Below are 17,803 nucleotides of genomic sequence, written 5' to 3' on the forward strand. Positions count from 1 at the left end.
GACTGCACCCCACTGTCTCTGTGATTATTGCCTGCGCCATCACCCCGTTATACTATGCCTGATGAAGAGACCTGAGTAGTCTTGAAAGCTTGCAACTTGTTACCATTGTTACGAGTCCGGGTGGTGGAACCTCTGTGCTTCGGTGCAAGGAGGGACCAGAGGGGCATGACTAAGTGCCTACTCGGCCTGACCAAGGTCACATGGCGGCTCAATCGACTCCGTGAACCAGGGAGGGACCGAGCAGGGGGACCAGGTGCCACTCTGGGACCGACCTTGTTTGAGAGCAGGTGACTCCCACGGGTCAGATGGCAGGAACTGACCGGTACAGCGGATGAGCATGGCAGGAAGGCTGACGGGTGGTCTGGGTAGATAAGCAGGCTGGTTCGGCAGATAGCCAGACGAGTGCTCCGGGTAGGCAAGCTGCCGGGCACGACAGGTAACAGGTAGGTGCTCCAGGTAGCCTGGCTGGAGTGCACTACAGGTAACAGACAGGTGCTTGCAGGTAAGCAGGCTGGCGGGCATGGCAGGTAACTGGTAGGTGCTTCCAGGTAAGCAGGCTGTCGGGCAGAACTATAGACAGACTGGCTGGCTGGACTGTAGACAGACTGACGAGCAGGACTGACAGGCAGTGGGACCTCAGGGCTGAAGCAAGTGTTGGCACACAGAACAACGACCTTGCACAGGCACCTCCATTTTGGAGGAGGTGCCTTATACAGGGGCAGTCCTCCGGCCATTGGCCGGGGACTCTAAGCACAGAGCCCGGGAAGCTGCGCATGGTGCGCGCCACAGCAGCAGGGGAGCGGGAGGACGCAGGACCTGGACCGCAGCGGTGAGGGGAACGGTGTCTCTGCCCAGCAGGAGGCAGAGACACCGATGTTACAACCATCTTTTCAGTTAGCCATTAAAAGGTATCAACCACTGAGGACTCTCAAATCGTAATATTTTTCTGTCTACCGGCTAATACAGTACAAAAATATATATTTTCCCTGTGTAAAAATAATAATCTTTCTTTAATCTTTGAACTTTAGATTCCCCTAAGCTCCATTTTTAAATTGTCCCCTACTATCCATTAAAAGTGTAGATGATCAAATCGATTCGATGAACATTGAATCTGTATTAAATCAGAACACGGGAAAATAAATGACTTTGGAGGAGTAAATTATATATCAACCAAAAGGAGTAAACCCCATATTAGAATCCCACATTAGCAAGCCATAAAACTTAATTTTTATTATTAATTATGTTTAAAATGCAGCAGGATATTAATAAAATATTGCCCCTATTTTATATAGCATTGAATTTGAGTCACAATTAATTAAACTTGCAGGTATCAGTGAATAAAAACTATTTGCAACTTGATTGGTACACAACCATGTTAGGCACAACCATGAGGGCTTCCTCATAATGCCTTTCAGCTATCACATCACATAGCATTGAGTAATCAATCATTAGAGAATATCATGGCCTGTATAAAAGCCTAAGCAGGAAATGGAGCAGCCATTTTAAGGTTATTGTTGGATAATGAGAGTTTAACAATAGAGATGGGAAAGGCAAGCCCCAAAACATTGGACAAATTCTCCAGAAAGGATTATGTTTAATATCTGCAGCACTGCAGAAGAAAAATATAGTAGTGGGCGAATAATGCAGAAATTAAAGGTGCCATCAGCAGTGCCAGATTCAGTGATATTGATAAGTGATATTGTTTTTTAACCCCTTTACCACCTTGGGATTCTCCGTTTTTGTGTTTTCTTTTTTTGCTCCCCTTCTTCCCAGAGGCATAACTTATTATTTTTCCATCAATATGGCTGTGTGAGGGCTTGTTTTTTGCGGGACGAGTTTGTACTTTTTACACCATTGGTTTTACAATACTGGAAAACGGGAAAAAAATTCCACGTGCTGTGAAACTGTAAAAAATTGCACTTTCACAATTTTTCTTTAGGTTGTTTATTCACCATGTTCACTAAATGCTAAAACTGACCTGCCATTATGATTCTCCAGGTCATTACGAGTTTGTAGATACCAAACATTTATAGGTTCTTTTTTATTTAAGTGGTGAATAAAAATCCAAAAGTTAAAAAAAAAAAATTAACAATTTTCCGAGCCCAAGGTCGTCTCCATTTTTTGGGATCTGGACCTGGGTGAGGGCTTATTTTTTGCTCGCCGAGCTGATGTTTTTATTGATACAATATTAAGCTAGATACAATATATAGATCACCCGTTATTTCATTTTAATGCAAAGTTGCAGCAACCAAAAAACTTAATTTTGGCGGTTTGATTTTTTTTCTTGTTACATCATTTACCAGTCGAATTAATTATTTTTATATGTTGATAGATCCTGCGATTCTGAATGCAGCAATACCAAGGATGTGTTTTTATTTTTTAAAAATACTGTTTTATTTTGAATGGGGCAAAAGGAGGTGATCTGTACTTTTATATATTTTTTATTTTTTTTTATATTTTTAAAAACATTTTTTTTTAGTTTTGACTTGAATCAATAGTCTCCTTAGGAGACTAGAAGCTGCAATCATCCGATCGCTTGTGCTACACATAGCAAAGCTTTCAAATCATGCTATGTGTCAAATCAGCTGTCATGTGCCTGAAAAGGTGCAGGCTCAGCACTGGAACCCACACCAAAGAGTGGGAGGCGACCTATGATGTACCTATACATCATAGGTCAAAAAGGGGTCAATGATATGAAAGAAAATTCTGCAAAACCCAAACATTTAACTGTGACTGTCTACCTTATAAAGTGTGGGTATGTCTCTTACAATTTTATTTTTTTTGCACATCTGTTCATAGTCAAATTTTATATCAGTATATGCCACATTAAAACAGCTCCCAGTTGCAGGTTCAGGCTTTTTGCATGAGTACCTGTCTATAATTTCTTATTGTCATTTTTTTTCAGAAGGGATTGAATTTTTTTGAAAAAATAGAAAATAAACTGTATAAAATGTAGACAATTGAATGTTTTACTAGTCTAATTAACAACCATGCAAACCACACCTATTTTGTGTAGCCTACTGACGCATTGTGCTTTCCTTGCATTTACCTATCTACCTAGGATTTCTTATAGAGTCCTTTTTGGCAAGAGTTGAATAATTAAGGTTGAGAAAATTCTCAAAATAAATTACAGTGTTGTACAAAATTTATGGCAAAAGAAAAAGTGGCAATGACAATGGAAGGGGTAGTGTAAAAGAAAAAAAACATGCCACGTTTAAGAATGTGGGCTCCCTAACAGCAGAAAAAGCACCACCTTTGATACAAGCTGTCCAGGCAGTAATAGTGCAAAACAGAGGCCACAATTGACCTCCTTTGCCTGTGGACTTGCTTATCAGTGGGAGCAAGTGGAGGGCATAAAGGAATATGTGGTACATCACTTGTCCAAGTTATAGCAGAATAATGTTATCTCTAACAGCGACACCATCAGTTTGAGGCAGTATTCTGCACAAAATGGTGTACTGATCATAAATGAGTAAGAGTGCTAATTTTATAACTGCACTTTTAGTTTAAAAAAAAAAGAAAGTAATTTAGTGCGCTGTGTCACTTTGACATTGGTAATGCTGAGTTCGAGTTAAAAAGATTGAAAAGGGTTGGGAGCAGTCCCAGGACACTTCAGAGTGTTATACACATCCTTTCACAGCAATTGGAGTACCATCAAATTTTTTGCAAAATTGTTTGAACCTGTCAAATTGGAATTTCAAAAGATTTAGTCATCTCTTGTAGATATTTCTACAATGTTGTGCCAGAGCAGCTAATGTAAGTTCCCTTCCAGAGTCCAGACTTTTTGGGGTACCTAATACACTTTCTACCATTTTTCCCTCAGGACAAGGCCAGGGCAGTTGAAAGGTGCATCTGGGGCAATTATAATTACCTCCTTCATTTTCTGACATCAGCAAAACTTGTTTCCTGTTATTAGATACAGCCAGGTGAAGTTGAAGCATTTCACTTGATTCAGTTGATTATATTGTTTATGCTATTTTGATTCAGAATCTTGGCTTTATACTTGATTCAAAGTATGTATTTCACAACCTAAATAATTAAAGGGTTTTTCCCATCCTTAGAAGTTGTCACCAATTCATAGGGTAGGTGATAATTTGCAGATTGGTTGTGGTCTGAGTCCTGGGATCCTTACCAATTCCTAGAATGCGACTCTACAAAGCCTAAATTGAGTGGTAGCTGGACATGAGCACAACCAACTCCATCCTTTCTATATGGGATTACTGAAAACAACTGAGTGCTGTGCTCTACCAACTCCAACAGTCTCAATGACAATGAGTGGAGTAGAGGTGTGCTTATCCAGTCACCACTCCATTCAGATGGGACTCTGCAGAGCCCTATCCTTGGGATTGATGAGGGTCCCAGGAGTCAAACCCCAGTGATCGGCAAGTTATTACTTATCCTGTGGATATGTGATAAATTCTAAAGATGGGGATAACCTTTTAGGTGACACATAGTAAAGGTTAGGTTTTATTGTTTTATTATTGCCTCTCAGTCTATGATTTTTTCTGTTAGTAATTATTGTTCTCAAAAACCACTGTAGTATTTTCAGTCAAATATCTTTGTTAATTATACATATTGTAAATTTGTGTTCTGTTCCTGAAAATATTGTATTTGATAAGATGTAAAAGTTTTGGCTGACCTTCTGTAATGAGTTAATCTTTTATTTTGTTTAACTAAGGGACTATTAATTAGACCAAGACAATGAACCAGTTACTTTAATTCTTCATGTAAAGCTTTAAATATGTTTCTGCTATACATTTTAGCCCCACTTTGCATTAGAGCTTGATAAAGTCCTCCAAGCCTGAAAAAAAACTTTTGGTATCCTATATATAGAAAATAGTTTAGCTACAATGTTTATGTCAAGTTAAGTCCAAAATACATTGGCATAATAAACTTAAGGAAGTCATTAAGCCTTTGTGTACTATTATATTCATTGTCTTTTGTTTTACACAGATGTTCCAGTTTTATCGACACATATGCATTTTTTTTATCCCGAGAAACATGAAAAACATTTATGAGATAATGTAAAATAAGAAGTACCTGTATTTCACATGTAACATGAATTTGACATCAAAGTCCAGCCCAATAAAATATTCTGATCATTTAAAGCTACTTGCCAGCTTTGTATTTGGTGATATGTCAACTGTAAGATACATTAAAATTGTTTTTGTATAGTTTCAATACTCAGGGAAAATCCCATTTATTAATAGGTACTTAATCAATGGCAAACCAGACTAATGTAAAAGAGTTTATTATTCTGGGATTCTCTAGTATTCAAGAATATCAGAATTTTTTGTACGTGTTTTTCTTGCTAATTTACATCACAACACTTACTGTAAATATATCCCTACTCATCATAATTCGGTTTGGCCAGCAACTCCACAAACCCATGTATTACTTTCTTGGCAATTTATCCTTTTTGGAATTAGGTTACATTTCAGTAACGGTTCCTAAAATTATAGTGGATATTCCAAGAAAGAGAAAAAGCATTTCCATTTCTGGCTGTATGACTCAGCTTTTCTTCTTCACTTTCCTTGGAGCCACAGAGACCATCCTACTTGCAGTAATGTCCTTTGATCGATTTTTGGCGGTGTGTTACCCTCTGCGCTACACAAGCATCATGAATCATAGGATTTGCTTTATTCTTGGAGCTGCATCCTGGGTCCTTGGCTTCCTGACTACTTCATTTCCAATTATCAAAATATCACAGTTAAATTTTTGCAGTGCCAATGTTATCAATCATTTCTTCTGTGAAGCTGCTCCGTTGCTAAAATTGTCTTGCTCTGATCCTTACTTCAAAGAACTGACCGTTATAATATGTGCGTCATCAGTCATCCTTAGCTCACTTTTACTTACTATGTTGTCCTATGGGTATATTCTTCAAACAATTCTGAGAATTCCATCTGTTACAGGAAAACAGAAAGCGGCTTCTACATGCGCTTCACACCTTATAGTGGTTACAACATTCTATTCTACAATGTTTGCAATGTACATTAAGCCCACTGCTAGTCAAGGATCTTTAAATAAAGTGATGGCATTGTTCTATGCTGTCTTCACTCCACTTGTCAACCCATTTATCTACAGCCTACGTAACAAGGAAGTTAAAGAAGCTCTTGCACTGTTCTTAAAGAAAAGAATGTTATAAATGTTTGGTGTTGATTTTCCTGCCAACAATAAAATCTATTTTACAGTATTTAAGTAATAGAAACATTATGTAGAACTTGAAAGAAGGAGGAAAAAATGCACACTCTATTTATACACATTCTGATAGTTGCAGTTCTACTTGTGACAACAATTAGAACCTGTACGATTGGACCTCAGAAATAATATGAAAGTCACAAGCTTGTAAAATAGTATAGTTGTCACATCTTGTCCAGGAACTGCTCTTGTGATGTCTACTTCTGTCACCAAGCACCGCCATGTTCATTTTACGGAGAGAGCTGGTGATGGAGAATGTGTCAGGGCCAGAAGCTCTGAAAAAACACAGGCTTTGTCAAGCAACTGAGATTAAGGGTGGCTGAGACCTGTGCCATCCAGTCTGGCAGTATGTGTGCATGTGCTGTCCAGCTGGAGTAATCAGCTACCTTCTTTGGCCTATCGGGCACCACTAAGCCCTACCAAAGCTCCCAGATATACTGTAGTTAGTTCTTCCTCTGGTTTGTTGATATTTCTCAGCTCCTGTTTCATCTATATGTTTATTGCTATGACCTCGACCCAGACTATCCTTCAGTCTTCTATTTTTGTGGATAATTCCAGTATCTGCAATTGAAATACAAAAAAAAATTGATTTATTTGGTCACTCTAAAATTTAAAAGATTTTGTACCTTGTCCACCCTCCTGGTTCTGTCCTAGCGAACTGACTGCTCCACTAGCCAGCACTACTGGCCAGCAGCTGATTCCATGGCCCCAACCTAGGAACTCCTGTGTAAGTTTAGATCCATGTACAGGGGCTAAAGGGTGAAAATCATGGCAATCCCTAGGATCTTGTAAATGGAGTGGCTTGCACCAGGCAACCACTAGCATAGCCTCATTACATTAGATCTTGACCAAAGTATTGGCACCCTCCAAGTTATGAAAGGTTAAATAGCAGACAGTTAAAAAAAGGATTCATCGGACTTTCCAAGTCACCAGTAGGTGCTTGTTTCTTTTATATACTGTATATACAGATATAGATATCTAAAGATATATAGATAAGTGATGACCGAGCATGTTCGCTACTGCTCGGTCCTCGCCTGAGCATCTCACTGCTCAACATGCTCAGCGCTCGCCGACTATTTCCGGGGTTGCTCGGCGGGAGCTCGGGTCTCCTCCCTGCATGTTTGGTGCTCTTTAGAGCGCCAATGAACATGCAGGGATTGCCTGCCACTTACTGTAATGCCATAGCCATGTTGGTTGTGGCATTACAGTGATTGGCTGGCTGCACAGCGTCATCAGGTCTATATCAGACCTGGCGCCGCCATGCTCGTCACAGACAGTATAGGGAGAGCTGCTGTTGAGCTAGGGAGAGATTCGCTTGTTTCTAGTTAGTGTATGTGTACAGACTATATTAGAGACACATATCCATCTCAACAAACAGTCCTTCTGAGGACTAATCCATCTGCAGAGATATCAGGCAGGCAGTGTTTATAGCCAGGCAGGGTACATAGGAGACTGCAGTGCACATAGCACAAGATGCTCCATTCCAGTTCTGCCTTCTGCTGCTGTTAGATATTTCTAGACAAAGGCCCAGGTCTCAGGGGCCAGGAATAATTTTTTTGGATCTTAATCCTTATTATTTGCTTAAAAAGCAATCCAGAGAACACTGTTTTTCTGCGCCATTTGCTTGTTGGCACTGCAGAATACAGCCAGCTATTGACACCAGTTTGCTGTTCAAAATAGTTACCTACAGGCCAGGTATTTAAAACTGTGTTTTCTAAGTCACACGGATCACATAAACGTTGTCAGAAAATACTGCCATTTCTGTCCTCCATTAAAAATTAGTTTCAGTGTGTCAGTGAAGCAATTGACAACAGATTTCTGTTCAAAATACTTACCTACAGGCCAGGTATTTAAAACTGTGTTTTCTCCGTCACACGGATCACATATACGTTTTCAGAAAATACTGCCATTTCGGATCTTCATTAAAAATTTGTTGCAATGTGTCAGTGAAGCAATTGACACCAGATTGCTGTTCAAAATACTTACCTACAGGCCAGGTACTTAAAACTGTGTTTTTTTCCGTCACCTGGATCACATATACGTTTTCAGAAAATACTGCCATTTCGGATCTTCATTAAAAATTTGTTGCAGTGTGTCAGTGAATCAATTGACACCAGTTTGCTGTTCAAAATAGTTACCTACAGGCCAGCTATTTAAAACTGTGGCTTGTCCGTCACACGGATCACATATAAGTTCGCTCCAAATGGGCAAGGCACATGGCAAGGGACAGGGAACTGGACGTGATGGTGATGATGGTGCATGCAGAGACCGAGGCCGTGGGCAAGCTGAAATTGTGTCACAAGAAACACCCACATCTTCTCGCTCGACCTTCCTGTCCCAATTAATAGGAGACCGCAGAGCACCACTATTGAACACAGAGCAGTGTCAAGAGGTAATTGGTTGGATAGCAGATAATGCTTCCAGTCACTTAGCCACCACCACCACCTTGTCTTCCACATGGTCAAGTCTCAGTAGCTGTGAGTCTGGACCGCATATTCCTCACCCTAAACCTCCTTCCTCCCACCATGCCGAGTGCCCAGAGACAACTGATCCCACACTTGGACAATCCAAAGAGCTGTTTCCTTTCCCATTTATAGATTCTGGCCTCTCGTCCAGTCCACTTGAAGCGGAGCAAGAGGAGATCGCATGTAGCGATGCCCAAATATTTGAACAGCCACGGTCACACGAAGGCGACGGTGGGAAAGTGTCACAAGAGGTGGATGATGATGAGACACAATTGCCAGAAAGTACGGAGGAGGACCAGAGTGCGGAAGTGGAAGACAAGGTGGTGCATGATATAGTAACTGACCCTGCCTAGCAGTAGGACATGCAAAGCAAGGACAGCAGCACACAGAGGGAGGGAGGCAGAGCACCCCAACAGGCAGGAAGAAGCAGTGTGGTGGCCGCGGAAAGAAGGCAGGCAACCGTTCCTCGTAACACCAACACAAAGGAAGTTGCCAGTACAACTGTTAGGTCTTCCCGAGTCTAGTTGTTTTTAAAGACTCTGCCGATAACCCCAAAAAGGCCATTTGCACCACCTGCCAGGCCAGCATCGGCAGGGGTAGCAAAACAACCAGCCTGACCACCACCAGCATGATCAGGCACATGGCAGCAAAGCACCCGACTTTGTGGGCCGAACCCTAGGGTACAGGAACAGTGTCTGCGGGTAGCACCATTGCTTCTTCCGCTGTTGTGCATTCAAGCCAATCCCCTGTCCATGGTGCTTACGAAGATGCCTCCTGCCCTGTACCTCTCATTGCACACTCTCAAGTAGCAGCATCAGGAAGCACGTCCACGTCCTTGTCCCAGCGCAGCGTTCAGTTGTCCATACCCCAGTCCTTGGAATGCAGGCGCAACTACGCAGTCAACGCCCCTACAGGCCACAGTAGTAAATTCCCACATTTCACGATTGCTTGCGCTCGAAATGTTGCCTTTTAGGCTCATGGAGACGGAAGAATTCCGCAACCTAATGGCGGTGGCCGTCCCTTGGTACTCGGTCCCCAGTCGCCACTATTTCTCCCGGTGTGCCGTCCCCGCATTACACAAGCACGTGTCCCAAAACATTAGCCGTGCCCTCTACAAGGGTGACAAACTGCACAATGCTGAAGAGTTGTGGACAGCTCTGAAAGAGCAAGCAGATCTGTGGCTCACACCGCTGAACCTATATCCAGGCATGGTCATGTGTGACAATGGCCGGAACCTGGTGGAGGCGAGGTGAGCTTACACACGTACCATGCCCGGCCCATGTGCTTAACCTCGTGGTTCAGCAGTTTCTCAAATCCTACCCGGAGCTGCCGGATCTGTTTGTTAAAGTACGCCGCCTGAGTGCCCATTTTAGAAAGTCAGCAATGGCTTCTGCCGCCCTTGCCGTGTTTCAGCAGCATTTGCAGCTTCCGGCTCACAGACTGGTATGTGATGTCCCCACATGTTGGAACTCTACACTGCAGATGTTGAGAAGGATTTGTGAGAAGAAGAGGGCAGTTGTTGAGTACCAGCATCAACAAGGCCATCGGTATTAAGTTCAGACTCCACACATAAGACCTCAGGAGTGCACATGGATGTCAGACATATGTACCATCCTCCAAAACTTTGAGGACTCAACCAAGATGGTGAGCGGCGATGACGTCATAATTAGCATCACCATCCCGCTTCTCTGTCTTCTGAAACGCTCTCGGCTCACAATCAAAGAGGATGCATTGCAGGCGCAGCACGATGAGATAGAGCAAGGAACCACACAGGGTGATTACACACAGCCCAGCCTCATCTCATCCCAACGTGGATTGGGTGACAATGAGGAAGAGGAGGGGGAGGAGGAGGAAGAACAGGAGTTAGTTTCATGCGCTATAGAAGGTACTACCTGCCCAACTGTCATACCGTCTGTTCAGTGTCAATGGCCAGAGGACAGAGAGGAGGAGGAGAGCATGGTCAGTCATCCTCTTGGTGAGGACACCGAAGTCTTGCCTGTTAGCAGTCTGTCACGCATGGCTGAGTTCATGTTACGCTGCCTTTCCCATGACCCTCGCGTTCTCAAAATTTTGGGTGAGAGTCATTACTGGTTGGTGACACTTCTAGACCCACTCTACAAGTAGAACTTTCTATGGGAATTTGTCTTTATTGTGGCCCTGCTCTTTGTGTCTTTAAATTCTTAGTGGGGTTTTTCCTAAAATTTGATTCTGAGGGCTCACCTTTCTCCCCCGCTCAAGAGCCCCATAGCAGCTGCAAAGATAACGCTATCATGAACTCTCCTGAGGTAGAAGCCAAGGCACACCAGAGGATTCTCTGGTGGGACCGTCCAACCCTGCCGAGAAGCAGTCCTGGCTAAGAAAAGTGTAGAGGAAGGGTCCCGGACACTCTATGGCTGCTTTATTAATGCGGATTGGACGTGCTTATGCATGTTATTTCTCAAACCGCATTGCAGATCAGGCCATTGCCCAACTCTGTAGTCATGAAATTATATGCGCAAAGAAAGATTTGTGTGTGTCAAAGAACCACTGACAAGTGTGAGTTGATGTTGGACGGGCTGCCACTGCTTCTGCAACAAGCTGCATTAGAGGACTTCCAGGGAGAAATTACACCCAGAGTAGATACGGTTTCCCTCTATGCCAGTCCTTTCACCCAGCTAAATACAACTCAGCAAAAAAATCTGTGGACTGGCTCTGTACCGTCCCTGGCCACATTCACCTGTCCACGTGTTTGTGGGTGGGCGGTCCTTCCCAGTAAGTGCACTGGGGAGGGCACGGATAATGTTGTGGGACCCGTGCTTGTGGAAGGCGGAGACGATATCAGGAAAAATAGTGGTGGCTGGGGACCGAGTATGGACACCCGGTCACCGCCGCCATAAGATTGTGGACAGCTTCTGCCTCCATGGGCCTAAAAGGACACATTTCAAGTGCAAGCAGCTGCCCAGAAATCTGGCAGTTTAGTATTACGGCCTCTGAGTTGGCGGGTGGGTGGCTGGCTGCATACTTGCTCTTGCATTCCAAGTAACAGAAAACTAAGCAGATGGTGGTCGCTATCATCATCATGGCCTCACCTCGGCACTATGAACTCTCCTGAAGCAGAAGCCAGGGCCCACCGGAGGAGTCTCCGGTTTTCTGGTGGGTCTGTCCATCCCTGTTGAGAAGCAGCCCTGGCTAAGAAAAGTGTGGGGGAAGGTTCCCGGACACTTTATGGCTGCTTTTTTAATGTGGATCGGACGTGCTTATGCATGATATTTCTCAAACCGCATTGAAGATCAGGCCATTGCCCAACTCTGTAGTCATGAAATTAAATGCTCAAAGAAAGATGTGTGTGTGTCAAAGAACCACCGACAAGTGCGAGTTGATGTTGGACGGGCTGCCATTGCTTCTGCAACAAGCTGCTTTAGAGGACTTCTAGGACAAAATTACACCCAGAGTAGATACGGTTTCCCTCTATGCCAGTCCTTTCACCGAGGTAAATACAGCTCAGCAAAAAAAGCTGTGGACTGGCTCCGTACCATCCCTGGCCACATTCACCTGTCCACGTGTTTGTGGGTAGGCAGTCCTTCCCAGTAAGTGCACTGGTGAGGGCACGGGTAATGTTGTGGGACCCATGCTTGTGGAAGGGGGAGACGATACCGGGAGAAATAGTGGCGGCTGGGGACCGAGTATGGACACTCAGTCGCTGCCACCATAAGATTGTGGACAGCTTCCGCCTCCACGAGCCTAAAAGGCCACATTTCAAGTGAAAGCAGCTTTAGAGGACTTCCTGGGAGAATTGACAGCTGGTGGGAATTGGACGCTTCACCCCCAGCAGTTCATCCCCAGCAGTTCACCGGGCACATTTCGCCCCCGCACATTTCGTCCCCAGCATTTGGCCCCCAGGATGTTTTGTCCCCGCCCATCTCACCCCCCGCACATATCGCCGTGAGTTCGCAACGTCCGGGGGCGAAACGTGCAGGGGCAAAATGTACGGGGGCGAATCTTCCTGGGGGCGAAATGATAGGGGCGAAATGTGCGGGGGTGAAATGTACCTGGGGCAAACAGATGGGGGCGAACTGCTGGGGGCAAATTGCTGGGGGTGAACTGCTGGGGGCAAAACTTCCTATAACCCAGCTGGGTAGATATGGTTTCCCAAGTCCTTTCACCAAGCTAAAGAATATGGTTCTGGTGAAATACAACTCAGCAAAAAAAGCTGTGGACTGACTGCGTACTGTCCCTGGCCATATTCACCTGTCCACGTGTTTGTGGTTAGGCGGTCCTTGCCAGTAAGTGCACTAGGGAGGGCACGGGTAATGTTCTGGAACCCGTGCTTGTGGAAGGCGGAGACGATACCGGAAAAATAGTGGCAGCTGGGGACCGAGCATGGATACCCGGTCACCGCCACCATAAGATTATGGACAGCTTCTGTCTCCATGAGCCTAAAAGGCCACATTTCAAGTGCAAGCAGCTGTCAACAATTTGACAGTATAGTATTGCAGCCTGTGGGAGGGTGGGTGGCTGGCTGCATACTTGCGCTTGCATTCCAAGAAATCAGGTAGGGACAACTGAACGCTGCACTGGGACGAGGACATGGACGGTGATTGTTGCAATTCTGCAATGACAGGTGCATGGCGGGAGGCATCTGCACATGCGCCAAGGATCACTTAAGATGGGCACACTTTTAGGTAGTGACCTGGGAGTCAGAAATGCTTCCAGAGGTCTTCCCCATGCTGTTCCCATGTCTTTTCAGCACTGTATGCATGTGTCTGATGATGTGTCACACACCACATGGCCAGATTAGTTTGTAAAATGTTAAAATGACATTTCCCAGTGAATGCATTTGTCTTGGTTGAAAGCAATGCAAAAGTGCAAAAATGCATCAAAAACGCTACGTGTGAACATAGCCCAAGGTGTGGAGGAGTATTTTTGGTTTTGGTTATTTATTTTGCCTTATATACAAGTCATTACCCTGGAAAGGATGTTCCTTAACATATTTCCCAGGAAAATCCATTTTGGTTTTGTTTTTGTATGTTTTATTGTGAGTCCGTAAAACTGACGTAATACTCTGACAACGTTGACCTGTGACCTGGGAGTCAGAAATGCTTCCAGGGGTCTTTCCCATGCTGTTCCCATGTCATTTGAGCACTGTTCTTATCAATTTGGGCAATTTTTAGGCTCTCTGCTGACCGCCGGGGGGAGTCGCCTGAAAAATGCTCGAATTTCCCATAGACTTACATTGGGCTCGTTGCTTGGGTCGAGCACCCGAGTATTACAATTTGCTCGACCCGGGCAACGAGTACCCGAGCATTTTAGTGCTCGCTCATCACTAATATAGCTATCTTATAGGTATTGATATCTATATCCACATATATACATATATGCTGCTCAGAAAAATAAAGGGAACACTTAAACAACAGAATATAACTCCAAGGAAATCAAACTGTCCACTTAGGAAGCAACACTGATTGACAATCAGTTTCACATGCTGTTGTGCAAATGGAATAGACAATAGATGGAAATTATTGGCAATTATCAAGACACCCTCAATAAAGTAGTGGTCCTGCAGGTATGGACCACAGACCACATCTCAGTACCATTGCTTTCTGGCTGATGTTTTGGTCACTTTTGAATGTTGGTTGTGCTTTCACACTCGTGGTAGCATGAGATGGACTCTACAACCCATAGAAGTTGCTCAGGTAGTGCAGCTCATCCAGGATGGCACATCCATGTGAGCTGTGGCAAGAAGGTTTGCTGTGTCTGTCAGCGTAGTGTCCAGAGGCTGGAGGCGCTACCAGTAGACAGGCCAGTACACCAAGAGACGTGGAGGGGGCCGTAGGAGGGCAACAACCCAGCAGCAGGACCGCTCCATCATGTGAGGCATTACAAGTTCATGGCAAAGATCCTTCAAGAATAGGCATCTCCTGTCCTTCCTCCTTGCATGGAATTCTGGATGAGTTTCTGTATAAATAATGAATGAATTCAGGGCTGCTACATCAAGCATATTTGAAAAAATTACTACAGGCCAACATCTTGCATGAATATTCTCCCACCATTTCATCCATTTTGTCTACACCTCCTTTAGTTTTATTGTAATACAGGATGATTTCTGGTTTCAACTTCCTGTCATTGCTGTCAATACTGCAATCATAATGCATGGTACTGAGTAATATAACATATTTCTCCTTCTTCGCTTTGTAAGATACCAGTGTCGCTTTGTTGTTGAAACCAAAGACATTCTCATAAAGTGCTCGCTGTGGATTGTGTTTCATTGTGTTTCTCCTTGGTTTGGCTTCATAGTACCAACAAGTGTAACAGCTTTTTCAAGCAGAAAATTGCCCAGTGCAACTTTGGTAAAATAATTGTCCATGGTAATGTTTCTACCTGAATTGTATATTGGTACAGCAATCTCAGACCCTAGATCTTTCTGTACTGGTGCATCAACTTCTTTACCACAGTAGATATGCCCATTTATGCTATAATAATTTGCAGAATCACACATCGAGAAAATTTTTATTCCATACTTGGCTAGTTTACTGGGCATGTATTGTATGAACTTGCAACGTCCTCTGAAGGGTACAAGTTGCTCATCTACTGTAACATTAGTACTAGGATTGTAAAGTTTGGTGCAATTTTTGATAAATATGTTCCAGATATAACTGATAGGGGCTAATTTGTCTGTTTGTAACCTCGCTGCACGAGTTCGCTTATCATCAAATTGAAAGTTTCTTCTAATTTCCTCATATCTGTCCACTGCCATTGTCGCTTTATAATGTGGATCAGAAAGTGGGTCCAGAAATAATTCTCTGATTGGAACATCATACGATTTTTGACTCCCTGCCAGCAGTAAAAGTCCAATATTTGCATAAAGTTCCTCTTTTGAGATATTTTTCCAGGACTTCTTTTTGCAGAAGCGATACGTCTTCCTTCTAGGCCTTATCACTCCCTCCCAAAATCACATGACATCCTCACATGACATGATCAGGGGTGGATTAAGAGTAGCAAGGGCCCAAGGCAGTTTAGACGGCATGGGCCCCCCCACACACACACACACACACCTGATGTATCACGTGACTTGTCACATGATCCCCCTTTGATAGATCATGTGATAGTTCATGTGAAATTAATTCTTCACAATATTAATATATTAATTATAATTATTTTTTTATATTAATTGTATGACTTAATATTGAGCACAATTAAGTATGCTGACATCCCCCTATGTATATAGGGTCTCATACTGTATAATATGAGCTTTCACATAATCCTCCTGTACACAGCAGGAGGCCGCACGGCGCCCCCCCAGATACAGCCGGAGGCCACACGGCGCCCCCCCAGATACAGCAGGAGGCCGCACGGCGCCCCCCCCAGATACAGCAGGAGGCCGCACGGCGCCCCCCCAGATACAGCCGGAGGCTGCACGGCGTCCCTCCCGATAAAGGCCGGAGGCCGCACGGCGCCGCCACCCCAGATACAGCCGGAGGCCGCACGGCGCCCCCCCAGATACAGCCGGAGGCCGCACGGCGCACCCCCCCAGATACAGCCGGAGGCCGCACGGCGCCCCCCCAGATACAGCCGGAGGCTGCACGGCGTCCCTCCCGATAAAGGCCGGAGGCCGCACGGCGCCGCCACCCCAGATACAGCCGGAGGCCGCACGGCGCCCCCCCCCAGATACAGCTGGAGGACGCACGGTGCCCCCCCCAGATACAGGCGGAGGCCGCACGGCGCCCCCCCTCCAGATACAGCAGGAGGCCACACGGTGCCCCCCCAGATACAGCAGGAGGCCGCACACACACAAACAAACATATACAGACATATACAAAGAAAAATACAAACACGCATAGGCTGCGTGCCCACTGTGCGTTTTTCAGGCGTTTTTGCCACGGAATCTCCGCAGAGGAAACGCTGAAAAAACGCTTGGTAATAAGTGCCCCATGGTCCCTAATGATAATCCGCATGTGCTGTGCACATGCTGCGGAAATTTCCAATGCTGATTATCATTGCGGAAAAATCCGCAGCATGTCCATTAATTTTGCGGACACGCAGCGTAATTGCCGCCATTGACTTGCATTGAATCGCTTAATATCCGCATGACTACATGTGCACATGCGGATATTAAGTGATTCAATGTGCAGATGGTACCCGGGTTTGGAGAAGAGGAGGCTCTCATCCAGACCCAGGTACCATAGTACCTGTAAAAAAAAAGAATTTAAAATAAAAAAAATAAAGATTATACTCACCTTCCGATGGTCCCCGGTCTCCTCAGCGATACATCCGGTCTGTTGTATGTGTCACGGTGGTGTGAAAGGACCTGCCATGACGTCATTTAGTCATGTGACAGGTCACACGACAGTTGACATCGGCTGTCGCGTGACCTGTCACATGACTAAATGACGTCATGAAAGGTCCTTTCACATCAGCGTGAGCCACCCAACACACCGGACGCATCGCTGAGGAGACCGGGGGCCATCGGAAGGTAAGTATAATCTTTATTTTTTACCATTCTTATTCTTTTTTTTTAACTATTACTTGGTCACACTATATATGCCGGTTGCATGGATTTATATAGTGTGACCAAGTTGTCAAGCACTTTTCTAAGTGATGCTAAAATCGCTTGGAAAAGTGCTTGATAACCCGCATGCAGGAATGCATGCAAAAACGCTTGACAAACGCTTCTACCTGGCAGGAAAAACGCATGTAAAATCTGCATGCGTTTTTCCGGCCAGGGAGAAGCGGAAAAAATATGCAGCATTTCTGCATCGTGGGCACATAGCCATAAACACATTTGAAACACAAAAATACATATAAACAGAAATATCACACAATGATATCGGCACACACTGACACATCACTCACCATTCCCCTGCTCGGCTCCAGTCGTCCAGCTCCTCTATGGTGTTAAGAAGCAGTGCAGGGCACACTGCATAACGTCACGCTAGCAGACACTGCCATGCAGGGCCGTGTCTTATAGCTGTGATGCGGCCGGGCCAGCACATGTGCGCACGCACGATACGCAGATATGCGCACACATGCGCACGGTACGCAGATATGCGCACAGACACATGCATACAGGCATATGTACATATCTTATAAACACATAAAACTGTCCTGTCCAGCAGCTCCTCAGGCATGTCTCAGTGCAGGGCCGCTGGCATGTCACAGACATG

At 44.7% G+C, this 17,803-nt stretch overlaps 1 protein-coding gene across 1 annotated transcript; it reads left to right on the top strand.

Annotated features, from left to right (window-relative positions):
• Window positions 1-5,221: 5,221 nt before the first annotated feature.
• On the top strand, window positions 5,222-6,145 carry LOC141258262 (olfactory receptor 6B1-like). Its single transcript, XM_073673305.1, has one exon. The coding sequence runs from the start codon at window positions 5,222-5,224 to the stop codon at window positions 6,143-6,145; it is 924 nt and encodes a 307-aa protein (XP_073529406.1).
• Window positions 6,146-17,803: the final 11,658 nt, after the last annotated feature.

This window comes from Phyllobates terribilis, unplaced genomic scaffold (genome assembly GCF_046119375.1).
Source record: "Phyllobates terribilis strain yellow unplaced genomic scaffold, ASM4611937v1 Scaffold_1__5_contigs__length_1240528914, whole genome shotgun sequence".
NCBI lineage: Eukaryota > Metazoa > Chordata > Amphibia > Anura > Dendrobatidae > Phyllobates > Phyllobates terribilis.